At 40.9% G+C, this 24,697-nt stretch overlaps 2 protein-coding genes across 6 annotated transcripts; both read left to right on the top strand.

The window, feature by feature from the left end:
* Positions 1–878: 878 nt before the first annotated feature.
* Positions 879–10,006, top strand: LOC136461864 (factor of DNA methylation 1-like). Of its 4 annotated transcripts, none has more exons than XM_066461198.1 (9): positions 879–1,008; positions 3,357–3,424; positions 3,518–4,111; positions 4,239–4,420; positions 7,795–7,884; positions 7,971–8,258; positions 8,401–8,616; positions 8,752–8,991; positions 9,506–10,006. In XM_066461198.1, exons 2-8 carry the CDS (start codon positions 3,376–3,378, stop codon positions 8,977–8,979), a joined length of 1,647 nt encoding a protein of 548 aa, XP_066317295.1. In that variant the 5' UTR covers positions 879–1,008; positions 3,357–3,375; the 3' UTR covers positions 8,980–8,991; positions 9,506–10,006. The 4 variants fall into 4 exon arrangements, with proteins under 4 accessions (XP_066317295.1, XP_066317293.1, XP_066317294.1 ...); XM_066461196.1 differs by having other exon boundaries at positions 897–1,008; positions 3,271–3,424; XM_066461197.1 differs by having other exon boundaries at positions 897–1,008; positions 3,271–3,424; positions 9,503–10,006.
* Positions 10,007–12,156: 2,150 nt separating this feature from the next.
* Positions 12,157–18,990, top strand: LOC136457846 (factor of DNA methylation 1-like). 2 transcript variants are annotated; one of them, XM_066457847.1, is made up of 8 exons: positions 12,157–12,412; positions 12,505–13,098; positions 13,226–13,407; positions 16,779–16,868; positions 16,955–17,242; positions 17,385–17,600; positions 17,736–17,975; positions 18,487–18,990. In XM_066457847.1, exons 1-7 carry the CDS (start codon positions 12,262–12,264, stop codon positions 17,961–17,963), a joined length of 1,749 nt encoding a protein of 582 aa, XP_066313944.1. In that variant the 5' UTR covers positions 12,157–12,261; the 3' UTR covers positions 17,964–17,975; positions 18,487–18,990. The 2 variants fall into 2 exon arrangements, with proteins under 2 accessions (XP_066313944.1, XP_066313943.1); XM_066457846.1 differs by having other exon boundaries at positions 12,159–12,412; positions 18,490–18,990.
* The last annotated feature ends 5,707 nt before the right edge of the window (positions 18,991–24,697 follow it).

The following is a 24,697-nucleotide window of genomic DNA, read 5'->3' as shown; positions in this document are numbered from 1 at the left end:
CAATTCCCTTTCTTACTTTTTGAAAGGACACGGGCCCAATTCTGGTTGCCGGCATCGCAGCGCGGGGGCCGCAGGCAGAAGCACGACGGCCTCACGCCGCACGCATTGCGGATTTGCGGGGCAGGCAGCTCAGCCTCAGCGGCGGCGATCCTCTGTTCTGTTCAGCTAAACAAAGAGACTTTTCCCTGTGTGCCCTTATAAAAGATCGTAATTCCCTATGTGCTCCTGAAAAAATTCAGCGGTCTTCAGCGCCACTACTTCAACTTTTTCGTGTCATCCATGCCACTTCCGTCAGTTTGGGCTCTAACGCCGTTAAACTGCAGGTGTGAAAAGACGAAAATGCCCTTAAGTTCAAATATATTATTAATTTTTTTTGAGCATCTTAACGACTTCAAATGAAAAAACTCAAAACTAGAAAGTTGTAGATCTCGTCGAGATCTATAATTTTCATATAAATTTTTTTTTTCATTTAATTTCGCAAAAAAAATAATATGATTTTTCTAAGATATATTAATCATATCAAATCATATTTTTTTGCGAAATTAAATGAAAAAAAAAATTTATATGAAAATTATAGATCTCGACGAGATCTACAACTTTCTAGTTTTGAGTTTTTTCATTTGAAGTCGTTAAGATGCTCAAAAAAAATTAATAACATATTTGAACTTAAGGGCATTTTCGTCTTTTCACACCTGCAGTTTAACGGCGTTAGAGCCCAAACTGACGGAAGTGGCATGGATGACACGAAAAAGTTGGAGTAGTGGCGCTGAAGACCGCTGAATTTTTTCAGAGGCACACAGGGAATTACGATCTTTTATAAGGGCACACAGGGAAAAGTCTCCTAAACAAAAGGGACAAATTAAAAGGACCGGCGGCGATCCTCTGTTCTGTTCTGTTCTGCGGCTCCACGCTCCACCCACACTACGCTACACAAAAGCGAGGGGCAGCACAAAACCCCCTTCCTCGTGCTGCCCCGCCGCCACCGACCGCCGCCGCCGCTCGCCGGAGGTAACCCCGTCGGCCCGCTCCTTCCTCCTCGTCCCTACCTGCGTCCGTGAAGTGGCCTCCTTCGTTTCCCGTACGTGGCCAACAAACTCCAGGTCGCCCAGGCAGGGGCCCGTGGGAGCGGATCGCCGGGGAATGCGGGTTTTCTTGTTGCTCTATGCGGCGATCGGCGGCGTGCGGAAGGGTTTTCGCTTGTGAATTTCGGCTTCGACGGATTTATTCAGGGTTTGGAGATCTTGTGGGGTTTCGATTGGGTGGCGCGACGCGTGGGGAGTGGTCCCCTACGTCAGAAGTTTATAATATCCCAAATGCATGCGCCGCGTAGATCAAGCCGAAAATGGCTATTTATTTCTGGGGATGGCTTTCTGAAGTCTTAGAATAGATCCACTTAACTGGTTACTTAGATTGTTGTAGGGTCCTGTTTACCAGTGATTGATACATGTGTGTGCTTAGATACGGTCGAACGTGGGTAGCCTTGCCAAGTCGGCCATGACGGGTGGCAGCACCTTGCATCTGTTCGCTTTGGAAAGCATGCTAGTTCATGGATTTTGCAGTCACACCTTTGATTTGGTTATGCTCGTGGTCTGAATTCTGATGTCTCTGTTGGGTTGATTTGTTTATTCTTATGAGCTTGGTGGCTTCATCAAAGTACTTGTAGCTACTGGATTATCGTATTTACACATTGTAGTTGTGCACGATCTTAGCTACTTCACTTCACACATGCCTATTTCGCTAAACATTATGAAATTTCTAGAATGTGACGCCTAGGACCTAATCATGGCTGTGCTTCTATCTTTATGAATCCAAAACCTGGATATGAATCTAACTCTACAATTCTCTTTCGTTCTCCTTTACATCCTTTTGACCCTAATCATGGTTGTGTTTACTAGCTCCGGTACTGAGCCTAACCTCTCTGCATCACAGCATCCTCTACCCTCTCTCACATGTTTTCTTGCTCAAATCAGCCACTTTCAGCCATATATTTCAATAATATCATCTCCATAAGCTATTAAAGTTCCAAACTGAGTTGGTTAAAGTTATTACTGCTATATTTATAAGCCTAAGTTGTATGGGAATGTTCCATTTTTCAGTGCTCTTTTTTTGAATTGGTATTTTGTGGGTATCCGTGCCAAGTCGGCCATGACCGGTGGCTAGCACCTTGCATCTGTTCACTTTGGAAAGCATGCTAGTTTATGGTTTTTGCAGCCACACCTTTGATTTGGTTATGCTCGTGGTCTGAATTCTGATGTCTCTGTTGGGTCGATTTGTTTATTCTTATGAGCTTGGTAGCTTCATCAAAGTACTTGTAGCTACTGGATTATCATATTTACACTTTGTAGTCGTGCACGATATTAGCTACTTCACTTCACACTGCCTATTTCGCTAAACATTATGAAATTTCTAGAATGTGACGCCTAGGACCTAATCATGGCTGTGCTTCTATCTTTATGAATCCAAAACCTGAATATGAATCTAACTCTACAATTCTCTTTTGTTCTCCTTTACATCCTTTTGACCCTAATCATGGTTGTGTTTACCAGCTCCAGTACTGAGCCTAACCTCTCTGCATCACAGCATCCTCTACCCTCGCTCACATGTTTTCTTGCTCATGGCAGCCACTTTCAGCGATATATGTCATCTCCATAAGCTATTAAAGTTCCAAACTGAGTTGGTTAAACTTATTACTGCTATATTTATAAGCCTATGGGAATGTTCCATTTTTCAGTGCTCTTTTTTTGAATTGGTATTTTGGAATGGAGGAGTTTTCAGAATATAGCTTCGTTGTTGCCAGTAGCAAATGGTTTTCTCATTCTATCTGGTGATCGCTTGTGAATTTTGGCTTCACTTGATCTAATCAGCTTTGGAGATTTGTGACGTTTCGATTGGGTGACGACACGCGGGAAGTGATCCCTTATGTAAGAAATTTGTAGCCTAATGCAAGCGTGTTGTGGTATTTTCTTGTAGAGGAAGCTGAAATGCCTTATAATTCCTGTGGATTGCTTTCAGAAATACTAGGCCCACTAGATTAGTATGGCTTAATTTTTGTAGGGTCCTGTTTCCTAAATATGGATGAATTTGTCTGTGCTTCCATATGGTTTGAATCTGGTATCAGTACCAAGTGCGTGGGGCTTGCACCTTGCATCAATCTGTTGTGAAATACATGCTGATTTGTGAACTAGAAGACAGGCAATTGCGGTCATTGTGTTCCTATTATTTTCGTTATCTGAACTCTGATATTGCTGATGGGAGCATGGTTTATGACAGAGGATGCATCACCTCCAGTACAACCTTACCTCATTGCATTACAACATCCTCAGCCTTTGCCCACATATTTTCTTTTTCCATGACAGTCACTCAGCCATAGAGATAATGCAAAGGGATTATGACAGAAGGAATCTTCAGCAAGAGAAGGAAAAAGGTGTGATGGTTTATTGCTAGTCTGTAGCTTCCTTGTATTAAGAATTTGGAATTTTGTACGGAGTCCATAACAACATTCCTTTTGTGTGCCCAGCATTTGATGCTTATGGAGCCCCAAAATCTTGGAACACAGACGATCTGTTTGTCTGGCCCTGGATGGGAGTTCTAGTCAATGTGCCTACAGAATGGAAGAATGGGCGCCAAGTTGGAGAGAGTGGAAATCGGCTTAAAGAGCAACTTGCACGCTTCTGCCCGCAGAAGGTTATTCCTTTATGGAATTACAGAGGTCACACCGGCAATGCTATTGTTGAGTTTGCAAAAGACTGGACTGGCTTCAAAAATGCTCTTGCCTTTGAAAATCATTTTGAGGCAGAGGGCTATGGCAAAAGGGATTGGAAGCTGAAGTACAGGGGGTCAGGGATGTTTGGATGGGTTGCTAAAGCTGATGATCATAGATGCCAAGGGCCTATAGGAGACTATTTGCAAAAAAATGGTGATCTGAAAACTGTTGGTGATCTTGAAAGTGAAGGGACCCGTAAAACTGATACGCTTGTGGCAACTTTAGCTAGTCAGATTGAAGTAAAGAACAGGCATGTGCAAGAACTGGAAAACAAGTGCAATGAGACGACCGCATCACTTGACAGGATGATGGAGCAAAGGGAGCTGATCCTCCAGAAGTATAATGAAGGTTTCTATTCATCTTTTATTATTCATATGTTCTTTATGGTTTAGTACTCTGCATAGCCTCATCTGTCCTCTTAGTGTAAATGGAACTTCCAGTTGCTTGATGTTCTTTTAACTTTTTTTTTAACCAGAAATTCGCAAGATGCAGCAAATTGCTCGTAGGCACTCGCAGAAGATCATCGATGATAATAAAAAAGTCCGCAAAGAGTTGGAGTCCAGGATGCAGGAACTTGACTCAAGATCCAAGGAGCTTGATGACATAGCTTTGCAAAGGGATTACGACAGAAGGAATCTTCAGCAAGAGAAGGAAAAGGTGTGATGGTCTATTGCTGTCAATTGCCGTATATCTTCTGCACATTGATGTTCATCCAAAAACTTTTCCTGTTTGTGAAATAGTTCTCACTAGAAAACCAAGTGCAGCGTTGCCGTGCTCCTGTTATAGGAAACCAGCTTGTCAGTTCAAGTCATCTTTAAAAATATGTTGCTGATGTTTAGTCGTCATCTTTTTGCTAGTCTTTTTTTTTTTCCGAACGGAGAGCTGCGTATCATTATATTAAGAAGAATAAATGAGTGGGTTTAGAAACCCCATACAGCCACACACCTACACACACCCTTTTACATCTAATATTGTACCTCTCTCAAATTTCAAACTTGACCCAAAACCACTATCTTTTTGCTAGTCTAGCTGGTTTTATTTTTGAATGATCCTAATTACTTCAAAAGCTTACCTCCTTTTTGATAAGGCTTAAAAATTCTTGTGCTCCTTGGTAACATACTGCAAGATACAGGGGAAGAAAGGGAGAGGAGCAGAACCAACCATGAACTGGATATCAACATATTCAATTCTCAGCTCCAATGCCAATAGAAACGTCATTTCATTGAATAAGCCCAAGGATATGGAGCCAAATGTACAAAATTATTGGATACAATACTAATGCAAAATTAGATGACCACTGGCTACTAAATTAGTTTATTTGTAAACTCAAAACAAACTGACTAAAACTATAAATTTGATTAGGGCGTGGAAGCAATGAAGTAGTTCTGCTGCTAACTAAGCATGCCTCTAGCAGATATTAAACTCTGAATGGAGCAGGACCTTGTTGTCCTGAAGCCGCTGCTTAGTTTATAAATCAAACTCGAACCATTTATAAATCAAACTCGAACCATAGGGGGTGTTCGACTGATCCAGTTTGGAAGATGTGGACGGCTGATTTCGGCTGATTCAATAGTGTTATGTGAAAGAGAATAAGCTGAAACAAGTTGAGACTAGACAAGGAGAACACGTTGATACAACCTCTTTTGTCCTCTAATGTAATGTTCTACTTCCTATATACAACCTCAACTTTGAGTTTAATGAACCATAAGCCTAAAGTCCAAGGTTAAAGGTGTAGACTTTCACAGTTATAGCCAAGTGTTGAGATACTAAGATTCATATTTACTAACACAGCTATATCTTAAAAAAATCCAATTAAGCGAGAAGCCAAACAATGTATATACTGTCTGTGTTACAGCAAATCATTGTGCTTTTTTTTTTTTTACTTGTAGATGTTTATCAATTGATAATATGTCAACTATGCAATTTTTTTGGCTGGGGGGGGGGGGGGGGGGGGGGGGGATATTACAAGCTTATATGCCATTTGGTTCCATCATTGTAGCTATGTGTATTTTGCAGCGCTTGTATAGAATAAATCTTCCGTTAGCATCTATAAGCCAAAAAAAAAAAACAAATTTGTAAAAATAAATAGTATATGATGCGTTCAATAGGAAATCAATTGGAGGACAACAGTGTAACTGCAAATGGACAATTCAAGCTGTTGAGCCTTGTCTAATATTCCATATAGGCATTCTGCCGAGCACATGACATGCAGCCAACATTTTAATTTTGTGTCAGAAGCAGTGGTGCAACTGAATTTCATTTTGCTGCTGCTGCTGCTGCTACTACTACTACAATCAATAAGAAATAAAGGAATTTGGGCCTAGAGCTCATGCGGTCTCTTGCCGAAAATCACGAAATAGAATAATCTAGCCACCATGGTTGCAGCCTCTCGAGTTTGTGGGGGAACTCAGAGAACAAACGAACACAGAAGGGAAGGGGTAGCTGGGGAGATGGAATTGGGGGCACGCTACTTGCAGTGCCGTCTCGGTAGGTGTCAGGGCGGACCGATTGTCGATTGCAGAGGGAAGAAGTCGTGCACTGCGCACCCTCCTTCGAGGTTCGAGCCACCTTGTCCTCGGACCTCCTGCTCTGCCTCGTCGCGGCTTGTTGGGCTGACCGTGGTCATGGTAGGAGGTGGCTTCGAGTGGCTTGTGGTCTTGTGGACGTCGTGTGCTATTGTCGTATGCCATCGGGTCGCTCGTGGCTGCTTAGTTTTGCGGCCTCGCGTCGCACTGCTGCATGTGGGAGACCAAAGTCCTCATCGAGGCGGCCACGGCCACGGCAGGCCCCTGCCGTCGCCAGTGGCGTGGTTCGGGATGCTGGACAGGGAGCTGCACTGGAGCTTCGTCTTCGGCGTGGTGGCCACGTACGGCATCAGCCAGGGCCTCGGCGGCGGCATCACGCGCGTCGCGTCCGACCACCACTGGAAGGACGTGCAGCGGGTGCAGCCGTCGGTGGCGCAGCTGTACCAGAGCGTCACGTCCATCCCCTGGATGGTCAAGCCGCTCTGGGGCCTGCTCATGTATAGGCAGGAGACAAAGATGGAGAACTCGCGACAATAGCTATTGGGCAGGCAGAGAATGCATCCCAGTGGCGGCGTTTCAGGCAGAGAATGGGCTTGCGATGACGGGGAGATGGCGAGCCCTTGGGACTGTTGAGGGACGCGGACACGCGGCGTCCGCTCGGGCCTAGGAGCTGGGACGACGACTCTAGAGTCTAGATCTAGAAAGTTGAAGAAACGTTCGTTCATCAGCTGATCAGCCACGCCCCGAGAAACAGAGGCCACGTGGCTACATAACATGCTAGAGGACCTGGTACAAGATTCGCTTGAACTTATCAGCCGGTTTATCAGCTAGAATCTACAGTACTTTTTGCTCACAAAAAATCAGCTTCAGTCAATTTTAATACCAGCCGAACAGGCCCTAGTCCAAAAACAAGGAGAATAAAAGATACAGCTAGATTCAGCCATTTATTTTTCTCAACAGATTTCGGACTGACCATATAGCCTAAAGGATAGCACCAATCGGCCTGTTCGCTGGTTGGTTTCTGGGCTGATTTGGACTGACTGGTGCTTGTTTATTGTGAGAGAAAAATACTGTTGGCTGGCTGGTTTGGGCTGGCTGAAACTAACAAGCGAACAGGCTGAATGCCTACACATGTTGATAATTTCATCATACAACATTGATACCTTTCCGTGGTGTATCTTCTTGTATAAAAGCTGGCTGATTTGTCATTTGCTACTTTATTAAACACCTTTAGCAACGTAGTTGCTATTGCTTTGGCGATAATTCCATTTATAACTGTTCAATGACCAAATGGGTCTAAATTTCTGTATGGCCTTACCATCCTTAACCTTGGGCACTGTATGACCTTGCCATCATTAATTTTGGGCAGTAGATTGATAACACCATTTTGTTTTGTGGGACTGCATTCTATGATGCTAGTGATGACATGCTGGGTGCTATTGTAATTTCCCTGTAGTTGTGCTATTCATACAACTTATGCCAGACTATTTTTGTGGTTGAGCGCAGAACAAAATTAAAACTAAGCATCTCATGATGGCAACAATGGAGCAACAGAAGGCTGATGAGAACGTGCTTAAGCTTGTTGAAGAACACAAGGTTTGGTTCAAGGTCAAATATGTATTGTTTCATGTTATTTCTCGAGAAACTAATATCTATGAGTGTGTTACTGTGTGGAAACGCAGAGGGAGAAACAAGCTGCTCTGGGAAAGATTCTCAGGTTACAACAGCAACTGGATGCCAAACAGAAGCTTGAACTGGAAATACAAACTCTGGAAAGCAAAATGAAAGTTATGAAGCATATGCCAGGTGAACAGGATTCTGAATCAAAGAAGAAGATGGATGAACTCGCTGAGGAGCTGAAGGAAAAGATGGATGAATTGGAAGCAATGGAGTCTCTGAACCAAACTCTGATTATCAAGGAAAGGAAGAGCAATGATGAGTTGCAACACGCTCGGAAGGAGCTGATAGATGTAAGCTACCACATTGATTGACCAGCTATCCAATATTGTGCTCTGTTCTGCTGTCTCAAATCAATGATGCCACCTAGGTATCTTTTGCTTTGGCATCCTATCTCATGCACATTCTCTTTCTGGTTTGTTGCATGCTTTGCAGGGCTTTAAGGAGCTTGCTGTTGCTGGACGAGCAAATATAGGTATAAAGAGAATGGGTGAGCTTGATCTCAAAGCATTTGGAATCGCTTGCAGGAAAAGGTTATCAAAAGCGGATGCGGCAGTCACTTCTGCTCTCCTTTGTTCAAAGTGGGAAGAAGAAATTAGAAACCCAAACTGGTACCCTTTTAAGGTTAAAGTGGTGGATGGGAAAGAAATGGTATGGCCGTTGATCACTTACAATTGCTATCTGCTGTTTATAATGTTAGGTCATCACTCTCATAATAGTGGGCTTGCGGTTTTGATAGTGGTTACATGATATATGGTAACATCCGGTGGGTATTCTCTGGATCAGGAAATTCTTAAAGAGGATGATGCGATGCTCCAGGAGCTGAAAGAGGAGCACGGTGAAGAAATTTATGGGTTGGTAACCAAGGCACTGCTTGAGATCAATGAGTACAATCCTAGTGGCCGCTATCCTATACTAGAGCTGTGGAACTACAAGGAAGGCCGGAAAGCAACGCTGAAGGAAGCCGTCCAGCATGTCATGAAGCAGTGGAAGACTCACAAGAGAAAGCGTTGAGCCAATTGGTTGGTGAGTTCTTCTGCTTGCGCTCTCTTGAGCTTGACATTTGAACTCCATACTAGTAGTATTAGATCATTGCTTTTAATACACAGTAGGGATGTGCCTTCTGGATGTATCCTGCAAATACACAGTAGGGATGTGCCTTCTGGATCACGAGAAAAACCATGTCGATGTTCTGTTGATACCATATTGTTGATCATATCTGGTAATCATTGAATGCCCATGCATCCGCAGAACTAATTTTAGGTTGGGCATATTTTCAGCACTGAAAATATGGCGCATCTTAAATGATTGCTACATCCTTTAGAAAAGGAAAATGCTTATGGACTCAAAACCAAATTCACTGAAACAACAGTCGAAAACAAGAGGAACTAAAATGGATGTATCCTGCAAATACACACTAGGGATGTGCCTTCTGGATCATGAGAAAAACCATGTTCTGTTCTGTTGATACCATATTGTTGGACATATAATTCTTATGTTTCTTTATCACTGTCTAACCAATTGTCTTTATGGACAGCAGGAAAGGCAATAAAGCAACTAAGCATGATGTAGAATGGAAATGGTCTCAGTGTCATTGTATCCCCAATTATCAGGAGATGTTAACTGATGGTCTTCGCTGCATTCTTTGGCCCCCCTTTTTCTGCCATCAGGCCACAAGCAGGCGTCAGGAGTAGAAGAATGGTAGCGGTTACTGCATTTGAAAAAAAAATGCCGAAGGATGAGAAAGGCCAAACAGTAATGTGTATCATAACCTGATCCTGAGTGCAAGCCGGCAAGAAGTAACCTTGAGAAATCCTTCTGAATCTTGCAAACTTTGCCGAAGGAGAGGCATGAAAAACCTTCCTGTTCTTGCATGATACGCAGATGTGATGGACAAATTCTTGGTTGATATAACTTATGCCTGATGACTCTGTGTATGGATTACTACTAAAACTTCCATGCTTCTAAAATGTGTTGCAGTCATAAATTATGATTCTGTCATGTAGAATCTATGATTTTTCAATACCGAACATTATGATCTTGTTGTCTGATTCAAGCACTATGATTAAACAAAAAATGAGTAACTCAACTGGTTGGTGAGAAGTATGATCATCCATCCATTGAGTCCTCTTAAACTCAAATTTAGACGCCTATTTTCTTTAGTAACGAAAAACACCTAATTTCTCCTAGGTTTAGTTTCATTTTTTTTACATTGGTTAAAATGTTTTGGACATCAATATTGAACTAGTTGCAAATAAAATTAGTTTAATGTTATTTAACTGGTCTAACTCTTAGTTGACAGCAAACGACAGTAGAAAATAGAGGAATTCACATACTATATTATTTCACTTCTTGAAACAAATTTCTATGGGCTATGGCCAATGAGTGGCTGATTTAAGGCCCATTTCATGTATGTACATACCAATTACAAGCCCTGTTAACACTGAGGCATAGCTACACTTACATGATCCATCAGTAGTAGTAACAAAGCACTTCATAGGAAAAAAAATTAAACTTCACTATACAATCTGCTATCACATGACACCATTGCAGCTAACCCAGCTCGATCTGCTTCTTGTAGCTCTATCAAGTTCAACAATAAAAGGACAATATTAATATCAGCATCATAAAAAACAGTATTAGTCAAGTGCAAATTGACATCATTAGATACGACACTATTCATAGAAAATTTTTAGAAACAGAAATATGAGTAGGTAAACTACTTTACCTAGCGCAAGATTGTAAAACTGTACACATATACATGTCAAAATGCTAGTAAATAAAGAACTAGGTTGCTACCCGTACCCTTTTTGGAATAAAAATGCTTGTTAATTGTGAATAATCATTAAGAATTCAGCAATCATCTGGAAATAATACAAGAAAATTATATGCACACCTCCTTCCTCTTGTTAGCACGGTTAGCACACACAAGTGAAGGGGCAACAAGAGCAATTGTCTTAGTTCTACCAGCTCTTGTTGATGTTGTAGTTCTTTACACAGCTCAAGAAAAGGGCCACATGCAACTCAGAATGCTTGTAAAATTCATGTGTTTCTGAATTTAAACATTTAACTATGAAAACGGGCATCATCTTGAAAAAATAAAGAAAATGCTCTGATGTTCACAGAAGATTAGTGTAATCCTTATTTGCTTTGAAGCATCGAAAAATTTGGTGCTTAATTAAGAAAAACCTATATACGATTTTATGGTCATCTAGAAACTTGAATATTCAAATCTATTATTCCATCCTTATGTAAGTAGGTGTGAAACATCCGAAGAAGGTTATATACCAAAAGTTAAAATATTAGGTGCATATCTGACAGCATAAAAAAGTATTCCTAGGTGTCATCTGCATACTCTGAAATTAATAGCCAGAGTAATTCTGTCAGTACAGAATCCTATTTCACAAAAGTATACATCAGAATATTTTCAGATAGAGAAGAAATTAGGCATGTTCCCAGTTAATTAGAGATGACATACAGTTTGTGCATCAATTTTTAGATGATCCCATGTGGTAGAAAACTTAAACATTGAAAAAACACACGATCAGGTAGCTTCAGTGCATAACATAAAATATGTATGATCTAGCTAGTAAGAATTAGCAAAAAACCATACTGATGATAACAAAACGTTCAGAACTGAGACAAACCAAATATCTTAACAACATTGGCCTCCTCAGCTTCCTTCATCAAATCAGCTCTGCATAATTAATCAACCTTGCAACTGCATCAACGATTGCCATTCAGATTACATCGGAGACAAAAAAATATGTACTAGGCCATCACTCAGTTTTCTTCATCATCCTTGAAACAACTATCAAATATCTGAGATGCTAACATTAAATATGATACATAATTAACATATATGAAAAAATAATTTTCATCTAACAGCTAGGAACAAAAAATTCTGCTACTGCTTTGCATAACTGAAATTAACTCGATATGTACTAGTGCTTAGTTAGCTATATATTGCTTTACATGGTTTAGTTATCTGAAGAAGCTACATGCTAAAGCAGCAGCTAGTTTCACTTCATTGTCCTATGCGATGTAACCAGAGCAGATTCTATTAAGCAGAGCTAGCTTCATCATTGTTCTGGTGATTTGCAACCATGGCTGGAGCATTGATGGGCTCTGATGGGAGTAATATCAAGATGTAATGGCTTGCACCTTGCATCAATCTGTTGTGAAATACATGCTGATTTGTGAACTAGAAGACAGGCAATTGCGGTCATTGTGTTCCTATTATTTTCGTTATCTGAACTCTGATATTGCTGATGGGAGCATGGTTTATGACAGAGGATGCATCACCTCCAGTACAACCTTACCTCATTGCATTACAACATCCTCAGCCTTTGCCCACATATTTTCTTTTTCCATGACAGTCACTCAGCCATAGAGATAATGCAAAGGGATTATGACAGAAGGAATCTTCAGCAAGAGAAGGAAAAAGGTGTGATGGTTTATTGCTAGTCTGTAGCTTCCTTGTATTAAGAATTTGGAATTTTGTACGGAGTCCATAACAACATTCCTTTGTGTGCCCAGCATTTGATGCTTATGGAGCCCCAAAATCTTGGAACACAGACGATCTGTTTGTCTGGCCCTGGATGGGAGTTCTAGTCAATGTGCCTACAGAATGGAAGAATGGGCGCCAAGTTGGAGAGAGTGGAAATCGGCTTAAAGAGCAACTTGCACGCTTCTGCCCGCAGAAGGTTATTCCTTTATGGAATTACAGAGGTCACACCGGCAATGCTATTGTTGAGTTTGCAAAAGACTGGACTGGCTTCAAAAATGCTCTTGCCTTTGAAAATCATTTTGAGGCAGAGGGCTATGGCAAAAGGGATTGGAAGCTGAAGTACAGGGGGTCAGGGATGTTTGGATGGGTTGCTAAAGCTGATGATCATAGATGCCAAGGGCCTATAGGAGACTATTTGCAAAAAAATGGTGATCTGAAAACTGTTGGTGATCTTGAAAGTGAAGGGACCCGTAAAACTGATACGCTTGTGGCAACTTTAGCTAGTCAGATTGAAGTAAAGAACAGGCATGTGCAAGAACTGGAAAACAAGTGCAATGAGACGACCGCATCACTTGACAGGATGATGGAGCAAAGGGAGCTGATCCTCCAGAAGTATAATGAAGGTTTCTATTCATCTTTTATTATTCATATGTTCTTTATGGTTTAGTACTCTGCATAGCCTCATCTGTCCTCTTAGTGTAAATGGAACTTCCAGTTGCTTGATGTTCTTTTAACTTTTTTTTTAACCAGAAATTCGCAAGATGCAGCAAATTGCTCGTAGGCACTCGCAGAAGATCATCGATGATAATAAAAAAGTCCGCAAAGAGTTGGAGTCCAGGATGCAGGAACTTGACTCAAGATCCAAGGAGCTTGATGACATAGCTTTGCAAAGGGATTACGACAGAAGGAATCTTCAGCAAGAGAAGGAAAAGGTGTGATGGTCTATTGCTGTCAATTGCCGTATATCTTCTGCACATTGATGTTCATCCAAAAACTTTTCCTGTTTGTGAAATAGTTCTCACTAGAAAACCAAGTGCAGCGTTGCCGTGCTCCTGTTATAGGAAACCAGCTTGTCAGTTCAAGTCATCTTTAAAAATATGTTGCTGATGTTTAGTCGTCATCTTTTTGCTAGTCTTTTTTTTTTTCCGAACGGAGAGCTGCGTATCATTATATTAAGAAGAATAAATGAGTGGGTTTAGAAACCCCATACAGCCACACACCTACACACACCCTTTTACATCTAATATTGTACCTCTCTCAAATTTCAAACTTGACCCAAAACCACTATCTTTTTGCTAGTCTAGCTGGTTTTATTTTTGAATGATCCTAATTACTTCAAAAGCTTACCTCCTTTTTGATAAGGCTTAAAAATTCTTGTGCTCCTTGGTAACATACTGCAAGATACAGGGGAAGAAAGGGAGAGGAGCAGAACCAACCATGAACTGGATATCAACATATTCAATTCTCAGCTCCAATGCCAATAGAAACGTCATTTCATTGAATAAGCCCAAGGATATGGAGCCAAATGTACAAAATTATTGGATACAATACTAATGCAAAATTAGATGACCACTGGCTACTAAATTAGTTTATTTGTAAACTCAAAACAAACTGACTAAAACTATAAATTTGATTAGGGCGTGGAAGCAATGAAGTAGTTCTGCTGCTAACTAAGCATGCCTCTAGCAGATATTAAACTCTGAATGGAGCAGGACCTTGTTGTCCTGAAGCCGCTGCTTAGTTTATAAATCAAACTCGAACCATTTATAAATCAAACTCGAACCATAGGGGGTGTTCGACTGATCCAGTTTGGAAGATGTGGACGGCTGATTTCGGCTGATTCAATAGTGTTATGTGAAAGAGAATAAGCTGAAACAAGTTGAGACTAGACAAGGAGAACACGTTGATACAACCTCTTTTGTCCTCTAATGTAATGTTCTACTTCCTATATACAACCTCAACTTTGAGTTTAATGAACCATAAGCCTAAAGTCCAAGGTTAAAGGTGTAGACTTTCACAGTTATAGCCAAGTGTTGAGATACTAAGATTCATATTTACTAACACAGCTATATCTTAAAAAAATCCAATTAAGCGAGAAGCCAAACAATGTATATACTGTCTGTGTTACAGCAAATCATTGTGCTTTTTTTTTTTTACTTGTAGATGTTTATCAATTGATAATATGTCAACTATGCAATTTTTTTGGCTGGGGGGGGGGGGGGGGGGGGGGGGATATTACAAGCTTATATGCCATTTGGTTCCATCATTGTAGCTATGTGTATTTTGCAGCGCTTGTATAGAATAAATCTTCCGTTAGCATCTATAAGCCAAAAAAAAAAACAAATTTGTAAAAATAAATAGTATATGATGCGTTCAATAGGAAATCAATTGGAGGACAACAGTGTAACTGCAAATGGACAATTCAAGCTGTTGAGCCTTGTCTAATATTCCATATAGGCATTCTGCCGAGCACATGACATGCAGCCAACATTTTAATTTTGTGTCAGAAGCAGTGGTGCAACTGAATTTCATTTTGCTGCTGCTGCTGCTGCTACTACTACTACAATCAATAAGAAATAAAGGAATTTGGGCCTAGAGCTCATGCGGTCTCTTGCCGAAAATCACGAAATAGAATAATCTAGCCACCATGGTTGCAGCCTCTCGAGTTTGTGGGGGAACTCAGAGAACAAACGAACACAGAAGGGAAGGGGTAGCTGGGGAGATGGAATTGGGGGCACGCTACTTGCAGTGCCGTCTCGGTAGGTGTCAGGGCGGACCGATTGTCGATTGCAGAGGGAAGAAGTCGTGCACTGCGCACCCTCCTTCGAGGTTCGAGCCACCTTGTCCTCGGACCTCCTGCTCTGCCTCGTCGCGGCTTGTTGGGCTGACCGTGGTCATGGTAGGAGGTGGCTTCGAGTGGCTTGTGGTCTTGTGGACGTCGTGTGCTATTGTCGTATGCCATCGGGTCGCTCGTGGCTGCTTAGTTTTGCGGCCTCGCGTCGCACTGCTGCATGTGGGAGACCAAAGTCCTCATCGAGGCGGCCACGGCCACGGCAGGCCCCTGCCGTCGCCAGTGGCGTGGTTCGGGATGCTGGACAGGGAGCTGCACTGGAGCTTCGTCTTCGGCGTGGTGGCCACGTACGGCATCAGCCAGGGCCTCGGCGGCGGCATCACGCGCGTCGCGTCCGACCACCACTGGAAGGACGTGCAGCGGGTGCAGCCGTCGGTGGCGCAGCTGTACCAGAGCGTCACGTCCATCCCCTGGATGGTCAAGCCGCTCTGGGGCCTGCTCATGTATAGGCAGGAGACAAAGATGGAGAACTCGCGACAATAGCTATTGGGCAGGCAGAGAATGCATCCCAGTGGCGGCGTTTCAGGCAGAGAATGGGCTTGCGATGACGGGGAGATGGCGAGCCCTTGGGACTGTTGAGGGACGCGGACACGCGGCGTCCGCTCGGGCCTAGGAGCTGGGACGACGACTCTAGAGTCTAGATCTAGAAAGTTGAAGAAACGTTCGTTCATCAGCTGATCAGCCACGCCCCGAGAAACAGAGGCCACGTGGCTACATAACATGCTAGAGGACCTGGTACAAGATTCGCTTGAACTTATCAGCCGGTTTATCAGCTAGAATCTACAGTACTTTTTGCTCACAAAAAATCAGCTTCAGTCAATTTTAATACCAGCCGAACAGGCCCTAGTCCAAAAACAAGGAGAATAAAAGATACAGCTAGATTCAGCCATTTATTTTTCTCAACAGATTTCGGACTGACCATATAGCCTAAAGGATAGCACCAATCGGCCTGTTCGCTGGTTGGTTTCTGGGCTGATTTGGACTGACTGGTGCTTGTTTATTGTGAGAGAAAAATACTGTTGGCTGGCTGGTTTGGGCTGGCTGAAACTAACAAGCGAACAGGCTGAATGCCTACACATGTTGATAATTTCATCATACAACATTGATACCTTTCCGTGGTGTATCTTCTTGTATAAAAGCTGGCTGATTTGTCATTTGCTACTTTATTAAACACCTTTAGCAACGTAGTTGCTATTGCTTTGGCGATAATTCCATTTATAACTGTTCAATGACCAAATGGGTCTAAATTTCTGTATGGCCTTACCATCCTTAACCTTGGGCACTGTATGACCTTGCCATCATTAATTTTGGGCAGTAGATTGATAACACCATTTTGTTTTGTGGGACTGCATTCTATGATGCTAGTGATGACATGCTGGGTGCTATTGTAATTTCCCTGTAGTTGTGCTATTCATACAACTTATGCCAGACTATTTTTGTGGTTGAGCGCAGAACAAAATTAAAACTAAGCATCTCATGATGGCAACAATGGAGCAACAGAAGGCTGATGAGAACGTGCTTAAGCTTGTTGAAGAACACAAGGTTTGGTTCAAGGTCAAATATGTATTGTTTCATGTTATTTCTCGAGAAACTAATATCTATGAGTGTGTTACTGTGTGGAAACGCAGAGGGAGAAACAAGCTGCTCTGGGAAAGATTCTCAGGTTACAACAGCAACTGGATGCCAAACAGAAGCTTGAACTGGAAATACAAACTCTGGAAAGCAAAATGAAAGTTATGAAGCATATGCCAGGTGAACAGGATTCTGAATCAAAGAAGAAGATGGATGAACTCGCTGAGGAGCTGAAGGAAAAGATGGATGAATTGGAAGCAATGGAGTCTCTGAACCAAACTCTGATTATCAAGGAAAGGAAGAGCAATGATGAGTTGCAACACGCTCGGAAGGAGCTGATAGATGTAAGCTACCACATTGATTGACCAGCTATCCAATATTGTGCTCTGTTCTGCTGTCTCAAATCAATGATGCCACCTAGGTATCTTTTGCTTTGGCATCCTATCTCATGCACATTCTCTTTCTGGTTTGTTGCATGCTTTGCAGGGCTTTAAGGAGCTTGCTGTTGCTGGACGAGCAAATATAGGTATAAAGAGAATGGGTGAGCTTGATCTCAAAGCATTTGGAATCGCTTGCAGGAAAAGGTTATCAAAAGCGGATGCGGCAGTCACTTCTGCTCTCCTTTGTTCAAAGTGGGAAGAAGAAATTAGAAACCCAAACTGGTACCCTTTTAAGGTTAAAGTGGTGGATGGGAAAGAAATGGTATGGCCGTTGATCACTTACAATTGCTATCTGCTGTTTATAATGTTAGGTCATCACTCTCATAATAGTGGGCTTGCGGTTTTGATAGTGGTTACATGATATATGGTAACATCCGGTGGGTATTCTCTGGATCAGGAAATTCTTAAAGAGGATGATGCGATGCTCCAGGAGCTGAAAGAGGAGCACGGTGAAGAAATTTATGGGTTGGTAACCAAGGCACTGCTTGAGATCAATGAGTACAATCCTAGTGGCCGCTATCCTATACTAGAGCTGTGGAACTACAAGGAAGGCCGGAAAGCAACGCTGAAGGAAGCCGTCCAGCATGTCATGAAGCAGTGGAAGACTCACAAGAGAAAGCGTTGAGCCAATTGGTTGGTGAGTTCTTCTGCTTGCGCTCTCTTGAGCTTGACATTTGAACTCCATACTAGTAGTATTAGATCATTGCTTTTAATACACAGTAGGGATGTGCCTTCTGGATGTATCCTGCAAATACACAGTAGGGATGTGCCTTCTGGATCACGAGAAAAACCATGTCGATGTTCTGTTGATACCATATTGTTGATCATATCTGGTAATCATTGAATGCCCATGCATCCGCAGAACTAATTTTAGGTTGGGCATATTTTCAGCACTGAAAATATGGCGCATCTTAAATGATTGCTACATCCTTTAGAAAAGGAAAATGCTTATGGACTCAAAACCAAATTCACTGAAACAACAGTCGAAAACAAGAGGAACTAAAATGGATGTATCCTGCAAATACACACTAGGGATGTGCCTTCTGGATCATGAGAAAAACCATGTTCTGTTCTGTTGATACCATATTGTTGGACATATAATTCTTATGTTTCTTTATCACTGTCTAACCAATTGTCTTTATGGACAGCAGGAAAGGCAATAAAGCAACTAAGCATGATGTAGAATGGAAATGGTCTCAGTGTCATTGTATCCCCAATTATCAGGAGATGTTAACTGATGGTCTTCGCTGCATTCTTTGGCCCCCCTTTTTCTGCCATCAGGCCACAAGCAGGCGTCAGGAGTAGAAGAATGGTAGCGGTTACTGCATTTGAAAAAAAAATGCCGAAGGATGAGAAAGGCCAAACAGTAATGTGTATCATAACCTGATCCTGAGTGCAAGCCGGCAAGAAGTAACCTTGAGAAATCCTTCTGAATCTTGCAAACTTTGCCGAAGGAGAGGCATGAAAAACCTTCCTGTTCTTGCATGATACGCAGATGTGATGGACAAATTCTTGGTTGATATAACTTATGCCTGATGACTCTGTGTATGGATTACTACTAAAACTTCCATGCTTCTAAAATGTGTTGCAGTCATAAATTATGATTCTGTCATGTAGAATCTATGATTTTTCAATACCGAACATTATGATCTTGTTGTCTGATTCAAGCACTATGATTAAACAAAAAATGAGTAACTCAACTGGTTGGTGAGAAGTATGATCATCCATCCATTGAGTCCTCTTAAACTCAAATTTAGACGCCTATTTTCTTTAGTAACGAAAAACACCTAATTTCTCCTAGGTTTAGTTTCATTTTTTTTACATTGGTTAAAATGTTTTGGACATCAATATTGAACTAGTTGCAAATAAAATTAGTTTAATGTTATTTAACTGGTCTAACTCTTAGTTGACAGCAAACGACAGTAGAAAATAGAGGAATTCACATACTATATTATTTCACTTCTTGAAACAAATTTCTATGGGCTATGGCCAATGAGTGGCTGATTTAAGGCCCATTTCATGTATGTACATACCAATTACAAGCCCTGTTAACACTGAGGCATAGCTACACTTACATGATCCATCAGTAGTAGTAACAAAGCACTTCATAGGAAAAAAAATTAAACTTCACTATACAATCTGCTATCACATGACACCATTGCAGCTAACCCAGCTCGATCTGCTTCTTGTAGCTCTATCAAGTTCAACAATAAAAGGACAATATTAATATCAGCATCATAAAAAACAGTATTAGTCAAGTGCAAATTGACATCATTAGATACGACACTATTCATAGAAAATTTTTAGAAACAGAAATATGAGTAGGTAAACTACTTTACCTAGCGCAAGATTGTAAAACTGTACACATATACATGTCAAAATGCTAGTAAATAAAGAACTAGGTTGCTACCCGTACCCTTTTTGGAATAAAAATGCTTGTTAATTGTGAATAATCATTAAGAATTCAGCAATCATCTGGAAATAATACAAGAAAATTATATGCACACCTCCTTCCTCTTGTTAGCACGGTTAGCACACACAAGTGAAGGGGCAACAAGAGCAATTGTCTTAGTTCTACCAGCTCTTGTTGATGTTGTAGTTCTTTACACAGCTCAAGAAAAGGGCCACATGCAACTCAGAATGCTTGTAAAATTCATGTGTTTCTGAATTTAAACATTTAACTATGAAAACGGGCATCATCTTGAAAAAATAAAGAAAATGCTCTGATGTTCACAGAAGATTAGTGTAATCCTTATTTGCTTTGAAGCATCGAAAAATTTGGTGCTTAATTAAGAAAAACCTATATACGATTTTATGGTCATCTAGAAACTTGAATATTCAAATCTATTATTCCATCCTTATGTAAGTAGGTGTGAAACATCCGAAGAAGGTTATATACCAAAAGTTAAAATATTAGGTGCATATCTGACAGCATAAAAAAGTATTCCTAGGTGTCATCTGCATACTCTGAAATTAATAGCCAGAGTAATTCTGTCAGTACAGAATCCTATTTCACAAAAGTATACATCAGAATATTTTCAGATAGAGAAGAAATTAGGCATGTTCCCAGTTAATTAGAGATGACATACAGTTTGTGCATCAATTTTTAGATGATCCCATGTGGTAGAAAACTTAAACATTGAAAAAACACACGATCAGGTAGCTTCAGTGCATAACATAAAATATGTATGATCTAGCTAGTAAGAATTAGCAAAAAACCATACTGATGATAACAAAACGTTCAGAACTGAGACAAACCAAATATCTTAACAACATTGGCCTCCTCAGCTTCCTTCATCAAATCAGCTCTGCATAATTAATCAACCTTGCAACTGCATCAACGATTGCCATTCAGATTACATCGGAGACAAAAAAATATGTACTAGGCCATCACTCAGTTTTCTTCATCATCCTTGAAACAACTATCAAATATCTGAGATGCTAACATTAAATATGATACATAATTAACATATATGAAAAAATAATTTTCATCTAACAGCTAGGAACAAAAAATTCTGCTACTGCTTTGCATAACTGAAATTAACTCGATATGTACTAGTGCTTAGTTAGCTATATATTGCTTTACATGGTTTAGTTATCTGAAGAAGCTACATGCTAAAGCAGCAGCTAGTTTCACTTCATTGTCCTATGCGATGTAACCAGAGCAGATTCTATTAAGCAGAGCTAGCTTCATCATTGTTCTGGTGATTTGCAACCATGGCTGGAGCATTGATGGGCTCTGATGGGAGTAATATCAAGATGTAATGTTGTAGTACCTGAACCAAAGACATAGTTTCTTAGTCAACAATAGTTAATAATTTGTCCTTTCATAGTCTCTTAGTCAACAATAGTTAATAATTTGTCCTTTCATATAAAGGAAACTATGGATGAGAAAGAAACAGAAAAGCATACAGCAGCACAAAAGTTAAGGTATAGTAGATATTATTGCAAATGGTCTTCAAACTAGATTAAGTACAACTCGAAACCAATTAAGAATCATCAACTAGCTGTATTGAAGCATAATTTGCTCATATATCGTTAGCCTATTTGAATGTCATCACAATCCTTAATAATCATCCATATATGCACACAATGATTCAGCAAGTGGGGATGATTTTAAAACTATCCAAGCTGAATAATGGAATTTTAGCCTATACCATCTTGAGTTTTCTAAGATGCGTAACTTCTGTACAAAAGAGGAGATAAGCCTATCAAGTATTAGCTGTATCGAGAACCAGGAAGAAAAAAACAAATAAAACATTGCAGATCTTGTTGATTGCAAACTGTACGTAGTACTGCGTCAGATTTCTTCCTACTTTGTGGATGATTATACGTGTGCAAAATTAAAGCTATTGGAGCTGAAGAAACACTCTCAATTGACTTATCTAGGATGGCTAAACATATTAATTTGCAAATTCATAACAGAATGCAGTATTATATAAGCTATATTTGCAGAAAACAAATAGCTGAAAGATTCCAGATACATCTGTACTGTTGCCCACATGCATCTCCCCAATTGCTGAGCCTCACAAAGCAAACAAAGACAAGCCAAAATCAGGTACAAAAAATATCCAGATTAAAGATGGATAAGAAATCACGTATGTACAAACAAGAAAAGAACAAAACAGATCAAATTAGAGCAATTTGGACAAGATTTGCAAAATCCTGAAAAAACCAACCTATGTTGGCCGGTCTGGGAAACCGGCCCAGGCTAATTTTGGCAGTCTAAGCCTAAATTCTTGCTTTTCCTTTGGAAAATCATCTGATCTCAATGACGATATTTGTAAATTATGCGATAAGCTTCCTACTAGGATAATACCGCCCCCTCTATTTATATGAGAGGATTACAGTGAGACATCAATCTATCCAATTGTTAAAATCAATCTACTTTTTATGTTCAACCGCAAGCTTCCTAATCCGTTGTTATTCTTTAATTAATTCCTGCAGGAATGCGCAGAATAAAAACTTGACGTCTACTGTATACACAAATTCAACGATATTTTTTCGAGGAACCAAATTCAACTACACCAAAACACTGTACGCCTCTACCCAGGCCCAGACACATATATATAACGTGGATAGATAGAACAGATAAAAACGAGAAATTTCAGAACACTAGCAGATGGAATGGTGCTAGATGTGTGTACATGAGCTACTACGCAGTTTAAAACACTAGCATGGTTACGTAAGCTCAATAATCTTTGTAGATACAGGAGGCATCAACAATATACTAGTTTTAATAACTCATCGAGATCCAAAATTTTTGTTTTTGGCTTCCATGGCAGCGAAGACGAAGAGGAGCAGCAGAGAAGACGACGACGAGCGACAGACACTCTGATAAAGCATTGTGTTGAACAATTTCTTGTACCTCGTTGGCTTCCATGGCAGCGAAGACGAAGAGGAGCCAGAGCAGATAATTGTCAAACTAATATATCAGTGGACTCAAAGCCGTCTGCATACACTTGAGCCACCGAGCTGTTTTTCTTCCTGTAGTGAGAGTGACTAAATAAAGCTGGATACCGGTCGACGACGTCTTCTTGGAGAGCATCGAACCAAAAGGAGGTATGCTTGTGTCGTTGTCGATGGTGACTGTGGCCACTGCTTGGTATAGTGGCAGTAGAGAGTGAAGCACCTCCCAATGTGAACCACAGAGCTCTGCATCTAGAGAAGCGAGGCATGCATGTTGGCGTACCCAATCCGCTCATGTCGACTCTTGGCCGCAATGTAGGCGATGTATCAGCTTTAATAGGAGGCATGAGGCATGCATTTACCAGGCCAAGATCTCTGATGCCGATACCACCTTGTTCCCGAGGAGCGCAGATGTGCTCCCACGCAACCAGGCTTTGCGTGGGTGAAGTGTTGGAGACTCCCGCCCCGCCCATATGAAACCTTGGCGACGACGGTCCATCTGAGTAATCACACCTAGTGGTGGAGAAAGTAGGCGAACACTCTCAACTTTTGAGTGGATAGCGGCAGACCTAAGTATGTTTGTGGGAATCCTTTGCACCTTCAGCTCAAAACTGCAATGCACTGTTATACCAGTGATTCCTCCATATGTATAGGTACCGCTGTGCTTTTGTTATAGATGATGTGTAATCTGGTTGCTGCAGCGAACTGATCCAGCAGTAGCGCTTCAGTCGTGTGACCCCCTCGATCAATCTCTCCTCAGAGGACGATTAATGTGTCGTCTGCATATTGAAGTACCGGGCAGGGCCGCAGGGGTGGTCTTCCACAATCGGTTGGCATATAGAGGCTTGATTTTGTTTGACTAAACTCTGTAACATGTCTGCAACGATGAGGAACAGGAGCAACGAATAGAGGAAATTAAATTATATTTGATAATATGAGTTGCCATCTTCTCTTCTTAGTTTATACTTACCAATGTATACTTTAAATATATCATGCATATTATAACTGAGTGACCAGATTGTGTAAACTCAGATTATGTTCATTTAATTACGCTCTACTTCCAACAACAAATCAGCAGTACAAACATCAATACTCAAACGAGGTCCTTAGCAAGGACGACGCGAGTTGATCCCTTTTTTCCCTTGTGTGCTATAGCAATTTTATATTGTACTTGGCACTCTTGAAATAACACAATTACATAAGGGCACTTATTATACTAATCTTAACGTTTATCCCTTTTTATTGATTTTCAGTACTTCCAATCCATGTGTAAGGTTCTGCGCTTACATGCTTTTCACTTGCTAATAATCACAATATGTTTGCCTTGCAGTTTTACAAATGGCATCTTGAGGACAATTTGACGTCGCACCCCGGCCCATTCTAGGATCTGATCAACACCACCGGCCTGAGTAAAGTTCATAAACTACTTGTTACATCTACCGTTTAATACTCTACGACTACACACATGCTTTTGTTTTAGGTGGCTTCACAAATAGCAATGTTGGAGGATCAATGGCAACCAATGTGCATCCACCACTTTTAGATCCTAGGGAACGAAAGCAGCAATGGGATAGGAAGACATGCACAAATGCTTGCACAACAGAAGGAAGAATTACTGAAAAGGCGCTGTGAAGCCCGTCATCAAAAGAAAACTGCGATGTTGGTGTCGAACACCATCAACTATTAGGTACTATGGATAATTAATTACTGTTATTTTTAATGTTACATGTCATCATATAAAATTTATTGGTCTTCACTTTTAGATGCCCCTTGGTCATCAAGTAATAAAAGATGTGCTCATGATATGCATTATGCTAGCACATCAGTAGAGCAAAGACAAGGATTAAAGAATGAACAAATTGAATCAAGGAGGGCAAAAGATAAGGCACCATATACAAGTATGACACCTAAGCAGAGGCAAGCAATATGTGATTGTCAAAATGCACTGAA

Source organism: Miscanthus floridulus, chromosome 6 (assembly GCF_019320115.1).
Source record: "Miscanthus floridulus cultivar M001 chromosome 6, ASM1932011v1, whole genome shotgun sequence".
Classification (NCBI taxonomy): domain Eukaryota; kingdom Viridiplantae; phylum Streptophyta; class Magnoliopsida; order Poales; family Poaceae; genus Miscanthus; species Miscanthus floridulus.
The sequence above is the reverse complement of the archived record's forward strand: the minus strand, read 5'-3'. Positions and strand labels throughout refer to the sequence as shown.

Bases quoted from the DNA above. Each gene is read 5' to 3' on its own strand.
- LOC136457846 (XM_066457847.1), top strand. From the start codon at position 12,262: ATGCATCACCTCCAGTACAACCTTACCTCATTGCATTACAACATCCTC. The intron at 13,099-13,225 runs GTTTCTATTCAT...TTTTTTAACCAG, and splicing joins CCTCCAGAAGTATAATGAAG to AAATTCGCAAGATGCAGCAA. The intron at 16,869-16,954 runs GTTTGGTTCAAG...GTGGAAACGCAG, and splicing joins AGCTTGTTGAAGAACACAAG to AGGGAGAAACAAGCTGCTCT.
- LOC136461864 (XM_066461196.1), top strand. From the start codon at position 3,274: ATGCATCACCTCCAGTACAACCTTACCTCATTGCATTACAACATCCTC. The intron at 4,112-4,238 runs GTTTCTATTCAT...TTTTTTAACCAG, and splicing joins CCTCCAGAAGTATAATGAAG to AAATTCGCAAGATGCAGCAA. The intron at 8,259-8,400 runs GTAAGCTACCAC...CATGCTTTGCAG, and splicing joins CTCGGAAGGAGCTGATAGAT to GGCTTTAAGGAGCTTGCTGT.